General features: G+C 44.1%; 2 protein-coding genes across 2 annotated transcripts; both read left to right on the top strand.

Annotated features, from left to right (window-relative positions):
- The first annotated feature begins 4,187 nt into the window (after positions 1 to 4,187).
- LOC115569678 (lectin-like) lies at positions 4,188 to 10,885 on the top strand. Its single transcript, XM_030397710.1, has 3 exons — positions 4,188 to 4,336; positions 9,993 to 10,086; positions 10,174 to 10,885. Exons 1-3 carry the CDS (start codon positions 4,203 to 4,205, stop codon positions 10,432 to 10,434), a joined length of 489 nt encoding a protein of 162 aa, XP_030253570.1. The 5' UTR covers positions 4,188 to 4,202; the 3' UTR covers positions 10,435 to 10,885.
- Positions 10,886 to 12,609: 1,724 nt separating this feature from the next.
- On the top strand, positions 12,610 to 13,473 carry LOC115569650 (mannose-specific lectin-like). Its single transcript, XM_030397677.1, has 3 exons — positions 12,610 to 12,661; positions 12,815 to 12,908; positions 13,081 to 13,473. Exons 2-3 carry the CDS (start codon positions 12,819 to 12,821, stop codon positions 13,345 to 13,347), a joined length of 357 nt encoding a protein of 118 aa, XP_030253537.1. The 5' UTR covers positions 12,610 to 12,661; positions 12,815 to 12,818; the 3' UTR covers positions 13,348 to 13,473.
- The last annotated feature ends 1,232 nt before the right edge of the window (positions 13,474 to 14,705 follow it).

The raw sequence follows: 14,705 nt of genomic DNA, 5'->3' as shown, positions 1-14,705 counted from the left end.
TAGTTAAAAGAAAATGTGAGTTGAGATCTGCCCTTGTTCTGTATCAGATTTAAACTAGAAGTGATAACAACCTGGGTGGTCATCAATGTAGGAGCAGATTGCCCAATAATGGAAACATTCAGATTTCATAAGAGAAGGACCCTCCTCTCCCCACCCTCAGGTGAGGTATATATAAATACAGAATGAATTTAACGTGGTTCACTTCACTCCTCTTCCTCTGCATGCAGTCTGACTGTGGTGGGACATTCAAACCTGTAAGTATTCTCCATTTTTCTACTGATGAATGAATTGATGCTGTGCAAGTGTAGTTCAATGTGTGAAGAGGTCGTTGAAGTTTACTGTTGAATCTGTGCTGCTGAGATGAAGTTCATAATAGTAATAGGAAACAAAACCAAATTCAATTCATAAAACAAGTTGCTTTTTAGTGTTTTACAGAGATACAACACAGGTTTTTCTTTTTGTTGCAGAAACATGAGCAAGAACACTTTGTTAAAAAATGAAGAGCTTCAGCGGGGAGAGTACCTGATGTCCAACAATGGGAGGTGGAAGGCTGTTCTCCAGGTGAGTAAACTAGATTTCTTTCCATAGTTTTTGTAATGACAACTGATAACAGTAGTATTTGAAAGTCATTGCACGATGATTGACTAGATGACATCTTAGATAGAAATGCTGCACCATGTCTATTAGGGGACAAATCCCAAATACCTAACATTTCAAAAGGTACCTTTTCTGTTATTATGGTCAGTTTAATCACTGCATCAAGAATCATTTTGAGACATTGGAAAACAGTTAAACGTCCAAATATGAAAGAGTGGGTGGACGCAATGGTCGAGACTGCATCTTACGAGTCTATGCTCAACAGATTAAAAGGTAAACTGGAGGATGGGATCACCTCCTGGGACTGTTTTTGGACACATATAAAAACTGAGGAAGGCCCTGGTTTGAACCCAGGAAGGATGATTTCATTCTTCATGCCATGACACTGCGAGCCGGACTCTGGATTACATATGGACAGCATGTTTGTATTTTTATTTTTAGTTGGGTTTTCTTTCATTGGACTTTCATGTGCCATGTCTTGTGATGTCTGTGCTATGGTCAGAGGGGGCCTGGGGGGGTTTGTGGGTGCCATGTGCCGTTGATCTCTTTTTGTTTTATTGTCTTGTTTTGTGTTTAGTATTCTGTTTTGAAACTTGAAAATTTCAATAAAAATTTGAATCACAAAGAAATGCTGCACCAGACACCAGCTAGAGTCAGAGGCCGGAGTGAACTTTATTAATATAAAGCTGATGTCCAACGTCCAAACAATTTCCAAAAGTCAAAATGCAGGCAAAAAAAAAAGCAGACAGGAGCAAATCACAGGAGCATCAGGACTGAGGTAAAGATACAGAACAGGAAAGCAGGAGATGCATGACAACAACAGACCAATTGAAAAAGAGAAACAGAAAAACAGAATAGACAGGTGGACAGAATAATGTCAGGAAAAGAACAAAGCAAGGGCGTAAGTTTGCATAGGGACGATAGGGACAAGTCACAACCAAAGTTTGGGAAAGACAGAGTTGTCCCTACCAATTTTTTTGATATATTTTAATATACACATATTGTTTTTTTTTACATAATGCATTGAATATAATATTTTCCGCAAACTCATTCATAGTATTAAGCATATGTAGGGAACTATTTTTCCGACGCCAGCTGCACAGCAGCAGAGAGGAAAGCACTCCAGAGGGTCATCAACACAGCCAAGGGATCACGGTCTGCTCTCTACCCCTCCCTAGATGAACTGTACAGTGCAAGGTGCCTTATAAAAGCTCAAAACATCCTCAGGGACCCATCACACCCCAGACATGAACTCGTTGAACTGCTGCCCTCTGGCAGAAAATACAGGTCAATAAAATGCCTGACAAACAGGTTCAAGAACAGTTTTTACCTGAGAGCAAGAGTGTCACTGAACGCAATTAAGGCATGAAAACATGTGTCTGTCTGACTGTGAAATAATCTGGTGATTGTGCAACAACTTGAATGACATGATGTATGTGAGGTGTGTGCTTGGTATTTATGTTTTTTATTTATCTATTTTTATCCTAGTATTAATGTTTTTATGTTTTATCTTTGCGCTTTCATAATTTGCACTAATAAGGAGTTGCATCTCAATTTCGTTGTACAATGTACAATGACAATAAAGATCTATATATCTTAATCTAATACTTTTGTCTGTGTTCATTATAAAACAACCAAGACCAAGTGCTTAAGTCATGTAAAACTGTAGATGTGTTACTGAACCATATATGGTGCTGAGTCAACATGAGTCAGCTGAAATTAAAGACATTATTGCAGCTGCATCATAGCACCACAAGAAGTCAGACTAATCCCACTGCAGCCTCACACTGCATGCATCTACCTGTCTCCAGTCACATGGAGCAGCTGCATGTTACAGTGTTTTCTTTCTTCTTGATTGCTTACATGCATTGTTAACAATGAAGTCACATTGTCAAAACTCGTCACATAGTGAGTGTGATTGACTACATGACTACATCTTGGATAGAAATCATGCTCTCAGCAGAGGCAGAACCCTGCTGGAGGCACACAACATCCCTTAAACTCAGAATGGGATTCTGGAAGCTGGGGTGCTGCACCAGACACCAGCCAGTATCATATTGAAACCAAAAGTGATAACAACCGGCGTGGAGTCATCAATGTAGAAGCAGACTGTTCAATAACGGAAACATTTGTTCTAATTTGTTCTACTGCATATTCTATAAATTAAAGACGACTATTTGTGTATTTGGGCAATGATGACTTGACTGAAATATAAAAAACACTGGATTATATATCATCTGTTGTATGCAGGTCGGGGATGAGTACATGATGAGAGAGAGGCTCAAAGTAAGAAAAGGGCAGTATTTTTTTCAGGCCTTAATAACACAATATGTAGATTAATGTAATAAAAAAGTACTTATGGAAAGCTAACTACTTAGCTGTGTTTCCTGTGTAGATGTGAGTGATATGCATTTGCAATTTCTAAATTAACCCTGCAGTAAGCCTTTATATAAAATGGTACAGTATCATTACTGCTTGGTCACACACACACACACACACACACACACACACACACACACACACACACACACACACAGAGCTAACATAGCCTGAGACCTAGCTAGACAATAAGCTTGACCAATTTCCGACTTCCCGAACTGGTATTCTAAGACTAATATAATATTTTTTCCAAGGTTGCACATTAACACAGCTTGCATAACAAAAACTAAAATCATTGAAGGGTAAGTGCAAACTAGAAATACAGGCCTTACATGATCTAAAAATGTGACAAAACCAAGAAATGACTACTGTGACTGCTACTGTGAAAGTTAGTAAGAACAGGCTCAAAACACACACACATGCACACACAAACACACACACACACACACACACACACACACACCGCACACACACACACACACAACATTACAAGGAAATGCATACGGTAGGTAACTGTGGCGCTTTTATACCACCGTTTGTTTTTACATCCTTGTGCACAACATGAATTTATTTACTCATTAAAAAACACACAGAAAGGTCTTTTTAATACAAGGCAAAAAGGGCAGGTGCTCAAGCACCCCTTGGGCGTTATGTGCACACGTGCCTGATGCAGGAAGAACAGACACTTGTAAATGACTACAATGCAGTTTTTGTAATGACAACTGATAACAGTAGTATTTGAAAGTCATTGCACGATGATTGACCAGATGACATCTTAGATAGAAATGCTGCACCAGACACCAGCTAGAGTCAGAGGCCCGAGTGAACTTTATTAACATAAAGCTGATGTCCAACGTCCAAACAATTTCCAAAAGTCAAAATGCAGGGGAAAAAAAAGCAGACATGAGCAAATCACAGGAGCATCAGGACTGAGGTAAAGATACAGAACGGGAAAGCAGGAGATGCATGACAACAACAGACCAATTGAAAAAGAGAAACAGAAAAACAGAATAGACAGGTGGACAGAATAATGTCAAGAAAAGAACAAAGGGACAAAGTGAAAAGTAAAATGTGATAAATAACTAAACCAAAAACTCAAAACATGACAGCTTTTGATGATCAAAAAGAAATATGAGCTGTCATCTGCCCTTGTTCGGTATCAGATTGAAACCGAAAGTGTTAACAACCTGAAGGAAGTCATCAATGTAGGAGCAGATTGCCCGGTAATGGACACATTCACTTTCATAAGAGAAGGACCCTCCTCTCCCCACCCCCATGTAGAGTATAGAGTGAATTTAAGTGGTTCGCTTCACTCCTCTTCCTCTGCTTGCAGTCTGACTGTGGTGGAACCTTCAAGCCTGTAAGTATTCTTTACTTTTATACTGATGGATGAATTCATGAATTCATCAGTCGCTGCTGGTTATTATTTAGCAGCAAACCATGTTTAAAAAACATACGTGAATGTTTTTCATGTTACTTTTGACCAGATTTACAGCAATATGTGTGAACGTTGTGATATTTACCTCTCTTGTAAAAATATAATTTCAATGTTAAATCTAAATAAAAAATAATAATGCGATAATGCGGCGACTCTGAACTGAACCTCTGTGTTGCCGCCCTACCAATGTGTTCAGCTAAGTTGCTAAGATATGCTGGCAGGCAACATGAGAGCAGGGTGAGGAGACGTGACAGTGTAGCACAATCACTCCGTCTGACTACCGGAAGAAGACCACGGCTAGCGCTCGTTCACGTCAATGAGCTTTTATTTTGGTACATCCGGTGACAGGCAGTGTAGATTTGCATGTTAGCTATACTAGTGCATTGCCCGTAGGAAGCATGTATTACTATAGAAAAGTGGGAGGTTCAGTAGCTTTTTCACGGATGGCAAAATGAGGTTGTGTTTGAAGGTGGGACGTCAGGGATATAACTTCTGATTATACCATTATATTATTTCACCTTAAGAACTATTTACCTTGTCTTGTTTGGTGTCATTATTTTCAGCACAACCTCACTTATGTGACTGTACAGTTATTTTTTTTATTTTGACATATTATATTAACACTATGGACCTAAAATCACAAAATAACAGGAATAGGATAATAGGAAAAAGTAATTTTTTACTGTGAAAATCACAAACAGTTCAATGAACCAATTGCATTAGTTATAATGCAAATATAAATTGTTGTTTGCTAAATTTTTGCATAAGTTTTTGAAATTTACAAAGTTATATGTAACTATTTACATTTAAATGCAGGCAATGCCTCAGGCTCCTCAGCTCATTCCTGCCTGCTCCACATTCAGTCTCCTCATTGTTCTGACTCACAACACAAAAAACGACTACACGACACACTAAACACACCACACCAAACACTATATAACATACTAACTATACACTCCAAACACGCTGTTGTCACAAATCTCTCAACTCTCAAAACTCGTTCTCTCTGTCTGTCTGTATCACCGCCTCCGTCCCTCACACAACTTCCTGTTCCTCAACAACCAAACCTGCTGCTTGGACACTTTCTTGACAAAAGCCTGTTTTTACCGTTTCTTCCTGCACCAGACACAAAGCAAACGTGACGGCAATGTTCGCGTGGCGGACATTATTTACCCTAAGTCCGGTTTTGGCGGTGCCGGTGCGTCTGGTCCGTCGCCTCGGGAGGTGGGCTGTGGAGTTAGGTTGGCTAGCTACACACGAACATCCACAGATTCTGATTCCACTTTGTTGTTCGCGCGTCTCCGGATCTCCTCAGACCCGAACAGACTCGGTCCGGACTCTTTTAGTCTCATTAATACACAACAGTCAGTTTAGATGCACCGAACAGAACGGGACCGAACCGCTGGCCAAATCTGCTCGCGCAGCTGCAGGTATAACTCTGCTTGTTTCTTAAGGTGGGGGGGGGTGTCGCGGTGGGCTCTGCAGTGATTGGCTCTAGTGCGCACGTGACTGTGGTGGCTCAGTGGACAATGCTCGCGAATTTGTAAAGCATTTATGAAATAATTTATTAATGGTGTCATTACAGTCCAAACAAATGCGAAGTCGCACACCCTTGAAACACGCAACAGCCATGTTGTAAGTCTCAGGTCAGTCTGATCCTGATCCGCAGAGATATTTGATAAACACACACACACACACAGACAGACAGACAGAGATTCCTTGCTTTTATAGAGAGATATCTAGGTTCACCCGTGACATTTAGCATTTAGTTTCACATTTAGATTTAGATTTCTCCTCCTTGAACCGGCATCTTATCGTGGTGGAGGGGTTTGAGCACCCGAATGATCCTAGCAGCTATGTTGTCCGGGGCTTAATGCCCCTGGTAGGGTCTCCCAAGGCAAACAGGTCCTAGGTGACGGGTCAGACTAAGATCGGTTCACTCGCCCCTAATGACAGTAAGAACAGCAAGGATGTGCACATCGCCCGGATCGGCGTCACCGGGGCCCCACCCTGGAGCCAGGCCTGGGGTTGGGGCTCGCAGGCGAGCGCCTGGTGGCCGGGTCTGTGCCCACGGGACCCGGCCGGGCGCAGCCCGAACGAGCAACGTGGGTCCGCACTCCCGTGGGCTCACCACTCGCGGGAGGGTTCAGAAGGGGCCGGTGCAGTGGGATATGGGTGGCGGTCGTGGGCGGGGGCCCCGGCGGCCCAATCCCCGGATGGTGACTCTAGCCATGGGGACATGGAATGTCACCTCGCTGGGGGGGAAAGAGCCTGAGCTGGTGAGGGAGGTTGAGCGGTACCGGCTAGAAATAGTCGGGCTCACCTCCACGCACAGTCTGGGCTCTGGAACCCAACTCCTTAAGAGAGGCTGGACTCTCTTCTACTCTGGAGTTGCCCGCGGTGAGAGGCGGCGAGCTGGTGTGGGCTTGCTTATAGCCCCCCAGCTCAGCTGCCATGTGTTGGAGTTCTCCCCGGTGAACGAGAGGGTCGTTTCCCTGCGCCTTCGGGTCAGGGATAGGACTCTCACTGTCGTCTCGGCTTATGGGCCGAACAGTGGTGCAGAGTACCCGGCCTTCTTGGAGTCCCTGGGAGGGGTACTGGAGAGTGCTCCAACCGGGGACTCCGTCGTTCTCCTGGGGGACTTCAACGCCCACGTGGGCGACGACAGTGTTACCTGGAGGGGTGTGATTGGGAGGAACGGCCTCCCCAGTCTGAACCCGAGTGGTATTTTGTTACTGGACTTCTGTGCTAGTCACGGTTTGTCCATAACGAACACCATGTTCAAGCATAAGGGTGTCCATATGTGCACGTGGCACCAGGACACCCTAGGCCGGAGATCAATGATCGACTTTGTGGTCGTGTCATCTGACCTCCGGCCGTATGTCTTGGACACTCGGGTGAAGAGAGGGGCTGAGCTGTCAACTGATCACCACCTGGTGGTGAGTTGGATCCGCTGGCGGGGGAAGAAGCCAGACAGACCTGGCAGACCCAAACGTATCGTGAGGGTCTGCTGGGAACGTCTGGCAGAACCCTCTGCCAGGGAGATCTTTAACTCCCACCTCCGGGAGAGCTTTGACCAGATCCCGAGGGAGGCTGGGGACATTGAGTCCGAATGGACCATGTTCTCCACTTCCGTTGTTGACGCGGCTGTCCGGACCTGTGGCCGTAAGGTCTCCGGTGCCTGTCACAGCGGCAATCCCCAAACCCGGTGGTGGACACCGGAAGTAAGGGTTGCTGTCAAGCTGAAGAAGGAGTCCTACCGAGCCTAGCTGGCCAGGGGGACTCCTGAGGCAGCTGACGGGTACCGGCAGGCCAAGCGTGCGGCAGCACGGGCAGTCTCGGAAGCAAAAACTCGGGTCTAGGAAAATTTCGGGGAGGCCATGGAGGAGGACTACCGGTCGGCCTCGAAGAAATTCTGGCAAACCATCCGGCGCCTCAGGGGGGGGAAGCAGTCCTCCACCAACACTGTTTACAGTGGGGGTGGGGAGCTGTTGACCTCGACTGGGGACATCGTCGGGCGGTGGAAGGAATACTTTCGAGGATCTCCTCAATCCCACTGACACGCCTTCCATAGAGGAAGCAGAGGCTGGGGACTCAGAGGTTGACCCATCCATCACCCAAGCCGAAGTCACTGAGGTAATCCGGAAACTCCTCAGTGGCAAAGCACCGGGGGTGGATGAGATCCACCCTGAGTACCTCAAGTCTCTGGATGTTGTGGGGCTGTCTTGGTTGACACGTCTCTGCAGCATCGCGTGGCAGTCGGGGACAGTGCCTCTGGACTGGCAGACCGGGCTGGTGGTCCCCCTATTTAAAAAGGGGGACCGGAGGGTGTGTTCCAACTATCGGGGGATCACACTCCTCAGCCTCCCTGGGAAAGTCTATTCAAGGGTACTGGAGAGGAGAATTCGGCCGTAGTCGAACCTCGGATTCAGGAGGAACAATGTGGTTTTCGTCCTGGCCGTGGAACACTGGACCAGCTTTATACCCTCCGCAGGGTGCTCGAGGGTTCATGGGAGTTTGCCCAACCAGTCCACATGTGTTTTGGAGAAGGCATTCGACCATGTCCCTCGTGGCATTCTGTGGGAGGTGCTCCGGGAGTACGGGGTCGGAGGCCCTCTGTTAAGGGCTGTACGGTCCCTGTACGACTGGAGCAGGAGCTTGGTTCGCATTGCCGGCAGTAAGTCAAACCTGTTCCCAGTGCATGTTGGACTCCGGCAGGGCTGCCTTTTGTCACCGGTTCTGTTCATTATTTTTATGGACAGAATTTCTAGGCGCAGCCACGGGCCGGAGGGGATCTGGTTCGGGAGCCACTGGATCTCATCTCTGCTTTTCGCGGATGATGTGGTCTTGTTGGCTCCTTCGAGCCAGGACCTCCAGCATGTCCTGGGGCGGTTTGCAGCCGAGTGTGAAGCGGCTGGGATGAGAATCAGCACCTCCAAATCTGAGGCCATGGTTCTCGACCGGAAAAAGGTGGCTTGCTCCCTCCAGGTGGGAGGAGAGTTCCTGCCTCAAGTGGATCTCGGGGTCTTGTTCACGAGTGAGGGCAGGATGGAGCGTGAGATTGACAGGCGGATCGGTGCAGCGGCCGCAGTAATGCGGTCGTTGTATCGGTCTGTCGTGGTGAAGAGAGAGCTGAGCCGAAAGGCGAAGCTCTCGATTTACTAGTCAATCTACGTTCCGACCCTCACCTATGGCCATGAACTTTGGGTCATGACCGAAAGAATAAGATCCCGGATACAAGCGGCCGAAATGAGTTTCCTCCGCAGGGTGGCAGGGCGCTCCCTTAGAGATAGGGTGAAGAGCTCTGTCACCCGGGAGGAGCTCGGAGTAGAGCCGCTGCTCCTCCACATCGAGAGGAGCCAGCTGAGGTGGCTCGGGCATCTGTTTCGGATGCCCCCGGGACGCCTCCCTTGGGAGGTGTTCCTGGCATGTCCCACCGGGAGGAGACCCCGAGGAAGACCCAGGACACGCTGGTGTGACTATGTCACCCAGCTGGCCTGGGAACGCCTTGGGATCCTCCCGGAAGAGCTGGGGGCAGTGTCCGGGGAGAGAGAAGTCTGGGTGTCCCTGCTCAGGCAGCTGCCCCCGCGACCCGGCCCCGGATAAGCGGACGAAAATGGATGGATGGATGGATTTAGATTTAACATTTATGTTTAACATTTAACATTTAGATTTAGATTTGACATTTATATTTAAACGTACCATTTATATTTATATTTAACATTTATATTTAACATCTATATTTAAAAAAAAAAATTAGATTCAACATTGAAATATTTTTACAAGAGAGGTAAATATCACAAAATTCACAAATATTGCTGTAAATCTGGTCAAAAATAAGAAAAAAATTCATGTATGTTTTTTTAACATGGTTTGCTGCTAAATGTGGGGAAAAGTTGCTGTTTATTTTAGCAGGCACAACTTTATAATCGGCGTCCCGAAAAAAAAGGGAAAAAAGGGAAAAAAAGAAATCACTGTTGGTGCACAACTGGATTGGCTAACCAACCCCCAAAATGTATGATTTATTATAATTTCAGTGTTTTACAGAGATACAAAAAAGGTTTTCTTTTTGTTGCAGAATCATGAGCAGGAACTGCTTGTCCAAAAATAATGAGCTGCGCAAGGGAGACTTCCTGATCTCCAACAATGGGGAGTATAAGGCTATTTTCCAGGCGAGTAACTTGTGGTCACTGGTCTGTGTACAGTGTTTGGGAAATTACATTCGAACTTAATGTCAAATGTCTCTTTGTGCCCTGCAGGACGATGGTAACTTTGTTGTCTACGGCTGGCGACCTCTGTGGGCTTCAGACACTGCAGGATCAGACGCTGTCCGACTGTGCATGCAGGCTGACTGCAACCTGGTCATGTACAACAAAGATACCACAGCCAGGTGGCACACAAACTCCGCCAAACCCAGCTGTAACATGTGCCATCTTCGCCTGACCAATGACGGCAAATTGGTGCTGCACAGGGAGAATAAGGAGATCTGGACCTCTGCTAACTCCAAAGGCATGAAGTGATGTTTGTCATCATCTTACGTTAACTGGGATCAAAGAAAGTTTAACAATGCATGAATGAGTTGTTTTCTTTGTTACTACACTTTGGTCTGTGTTATTTATAAAAGAATTGCAAGTGTTTGAGTCATGTAAAACTGTAGATGTGTTACTGAACCACATATGGTGCTGAGGAGAAACGTGAGTCAGTTGAAATTAAAGACATTATGACAGCTGCATCATAGCACCACAAGATGTCAGACTAATCCTACTGCAGCCTCACACTGCAAGCATCTACCTGTCTCCAGTCACATGGAGCAGCTGCATGTTACAATGTTTTCTTTCCTCTTGATTGCTGATATGCATTGTTCAACACTGAAGTCACATTGTTAAAACTCGTCACACAGTCAGTGTGACAGAAGCCACTGTGTCGACCAAAACTGTGAATCAATTATAAAAGATGCTTATTGATCTGCGACCCTGCGTCCACACCATTTGTGTGTTTGTGTGTTTTCTGCTACTTCTTCAAAGTCCTGCACAGCCTGGTCTTTTTTTCTCATTCAGTCAGTGTCAATGCTCTTGTGACATCACGAGGAAGTTTTTTAACAACAGGGGTTTTCACACAAAGTGGTTTGACCAGTTCTGGTTTCTCTCGCCCCCCCCCCCCCCCCCCCCGAACAGCAAACGTTCCTAATATTCACTCTCTCCCAAAAGAGTTGCATTGATTCTGTGTGATCTCTCGTCCCACAGGGAAAACACAGTGTGGTATAAATAATACAAAATTATATCAATAATTACGCAGTTAAATTACTGCCCTTGTGCATTATGGCGTATTTATCAGTTATTGAAGGGCAGGGGAGACTTCCTGATCTCCAACAATGGGAGGTTGAACGCTATTTTCCAGCTAAGTCCATCAGATTCTTTGGAATCCAGAAGCTCATCAAAATGTGTAAATTAGTTACCAGCCAACTACTGCTCTGTCCCAGAGAGCCTGAGGTCCAACTTATCTTATCTTGTTTAGCTACACCTTCTTCGCTAAGTATTAATATTTATCTCATATCTAACTCAGGGATAACAGTATATTTGTCTTTGGCTGGTTCTATCAGCTAGTTTTTAATTGATATGCTCTCTTATCAAGTTGGACCTCAGGCTCTCTGTGACAGAGCAGTCGTTCGCTGGTAACTAATTTACACATTTTGATGAGCTTCTTGATTCCAAAGAATCTGATTGACTTACCTGGAAAATAACATTCAACCTCCCATTGTTGGAGATCAGGAAGTCTCCCCTGCACTTCAGTAACTGATAAGTACGCAATGATGCACAAGAGCAGTAATTTCACTGCATAAATAATGATAGAATTTTGTTTTATTGATACCACAATCAATGCAACTCTTTTGTGAGGGAGTAAATATTAAGATGTTTGCTGTTTTGGGCGTGAGAGAAACCAGAGCTGATTAAACCACTTTGTGTGAAAACCCCTGTTGTTAAAGAACGTTCTCGTCAAGTCACAAGAACATTGACACTGATCGTATCAGTAAAACATTCGACATATGTCACTTGGTTTTCCGCCAAAGGTAATCTTCCAATGCCATCTATCTATATATCCACTTGATCTTGAGCTATTAAGTTCTCTCACATGTTGCTGAAGAGGTTACCAGACTTTAATATCCCAACTGAGCCATTCACAGTGTTGCATATATCTTTATTAATATAAAGCTGATGTCCAAAGTCCAAATTCAAACAATTTCCAAAAGTCAAAATGCAAGAAACAAAAAGCAGACAGGGGCAAATCACAGGAGCATCAGGACTGAGGTAAAGATACAGAACAGGAAAGCAGGAGATGCATGACAACAACAGAACAATTGAAAAAGAGGAAGAGAAAAACAGGCTTAAATAGACAGGTGGACAGAAAAATGTCAGGAAAAGGACAAAGGAACAAAGTGAAAAGTAAAATATGATAAATAACTAAACCAAAAACTGAAAACATGACAGCTTTTGATTAGTTAAAAGAAATGTGAGTTGAGATCTGCCCTTGTTCGGTATCAGATTATAATCAGAAGTTATAAATCCTGGGTGGAGTCATCAATGTTGAAGCAGATTGCCCAATAATAGAAACATTAAGCTTTCCTAAGAAAATGACTCTCCTCTCCCCACCCTCAGGTGAGGTATATATAAATACAGAATGACTTTAACATGGTTCACTTCACTCCTCTTCATCTGCATGCAGTCTGACTGTGGTGGAACATTCAAGCCTGTAAGTATTCTTTACTTTTATACTGATGGATGAATTCTTACTGTGCAAGTGTAGTAATAGGAAACAAAACCAAATTCAATTCACAAAACATGTGTTTTCATTGCTTTTCAGTGTTTCACAGAGATACAACACAGGTTTTTCTTTTTGTTACAGAATCATGAGCCAGAACGCTTTGTTAAAAAATGAAGAGCTTCAGAGGGGAGAGCACCTGGTGTCCAACAATGGGAGGTGGAAGGCTGTTTTTCAGGTGAGTAAACTAGATTTCTTTGTGGTCTAGAAGGTCATCAAAGTGTATAAATTACTTGGCAAGATGTCCAAAATGAATTACATAAAAAAATGACAATTTAACTTTGTGATTTTTAAATTTTGATTCTTTAAATAATGCATAACCGCCAAATGTCTCCATTTCTGCTCTGCAGGATGATGCTAACTTTGTCATCTATGATGACGGCAAAGCTGTGTGGGCTTCTGACACTAATGGATCAGGTGGTTTCCGGCTGCGAATGCAGGGTGACTGCAACCTGGTCATGTACAACAGGGGTGATGTTGCCACGTGGTGCACAAACACCTACCAGCCCAACGAGGTCGAGATGTGCCGCATAGTGCTGACTGACGATGGCAAGCTGGAGCTGTACAGGGATGAACACATCTGGAGCTCTGCTCGCTCCCACGGCAAAAAATTATGAAATGATGAAATATTTTGAAATGGAATGCTCTGCAGGTGAAAGTCATCTCTGGATGTCAGTGTTAATCATAGTTAACCTGCCTACTATGTTATCTGGAGTCAAATAAAAGCACATTTTCATAATGTACAAACTTGTCTTTCCTGTCTTTGTGCTGAGCTATGACTGACTGGTTAAAAACCAGATCGTAAATCCAAGGCTTTGAGTAGTAAAAAACTGTAAATGCATTATTGAACCATATATAGTGCTGAGGAGAAACATGAGTTTGTTGAGACTAATGAAATATTGAAATTTGAACAAGGCACCTTACCAGCCCAACTTAAATAGAGCCATAATTCAGCACATATTCCGATAACAGCCAAATGTCTCTTCCCTGCAGGACAGTTTCATTTTGTAAAATCAAATTAAATTACAATACTTTTGTCTGTGTTCATTATAAAACAACCTTGTCCAAGTGTTGGAGTCATGTAAAACTTTCGATGTGTTGCTGAACCATACATGGTGCTGAGGAGAAACATGAGTCAGTTGAAATTAAAGACATTATTGCAGCTGCATCATAGCACCACAAGATGTCAGACTAATCCCACTGCAGCCTCACACTGCAAGCATCTACCTGTCTCCAGTCACATGGAGCCAAGGGCGTAAGTTTGCATAGGGACGATAGGGACAAGTCACAACTAAAGTTTGGGAAAGACAGAGCTGTCCATACCAATATTTTTGACATATTTTAATATATTATTTTTTTACATAATGCACTGAATATGATAGGCTATTTTTCGCAAACTCATTCGTACTATTAAGCATGTAGAGAACTATTTTTCCGACGTGCCCTCTCATCGCAATCTTCAGTGTAACCTGCAAGGCAACATGTTTATATATGCTGCCATTTGATTGGCTGAAGGGTGATCACGTTCTCAGCACATGAAGGTATGTGTTGCCAACTTGGCGACTTTCTCGCTGGATTTAGCGACTTTTCAGACCCACTCAGCGACTTTATTTGTAAAAAGCGACTAGCGACAAATTTAGCGACTTATTCAGATCATCAGGGGAAAGGCGAGAAATATAATATATTGTAATTGACATGCTGCTCAGAGTGATCGAAGCCCACAGCTGATGGTGATAACCTTAAACTGCTGAGTCTAGATCACGTTTGATCTTCTCTCTCACTCTTTCTCTCCAGATTAGGATGTTCCTCTATCTTGTAAAAATGTACATAGTTCGTTTGATCTTCTCCCTACCTTTACTGTTTTTACTTCAATTATATTTGTCCCTGTAGTGAGTTTGTGATTATTTGGTAAAGATTTCTCTATCAATCTTTTGTATATATGGTTTAAAATAATCTCCCCCTCACTTCAACAGAC

Source organism: Sparus aurata, chromosome 19 (assembly GCF_900880675.1).
Source record: "Sparus aurata chromosome 19, fSpaAur1.1, whole genome shotgun sequence".
In the NCBI taxonomy this organism is placed as follows: domain Eukaryota; kingdom Metazoa; phylum Chordata; class Actinopteri; order Spariformes; family Sparidae; genus Sparus; species Sparus aurata.
Note: the sequence above shows the minus strand (reverse complement) of the source record. Positions and strands in the feature narration are given on the sequence as shown.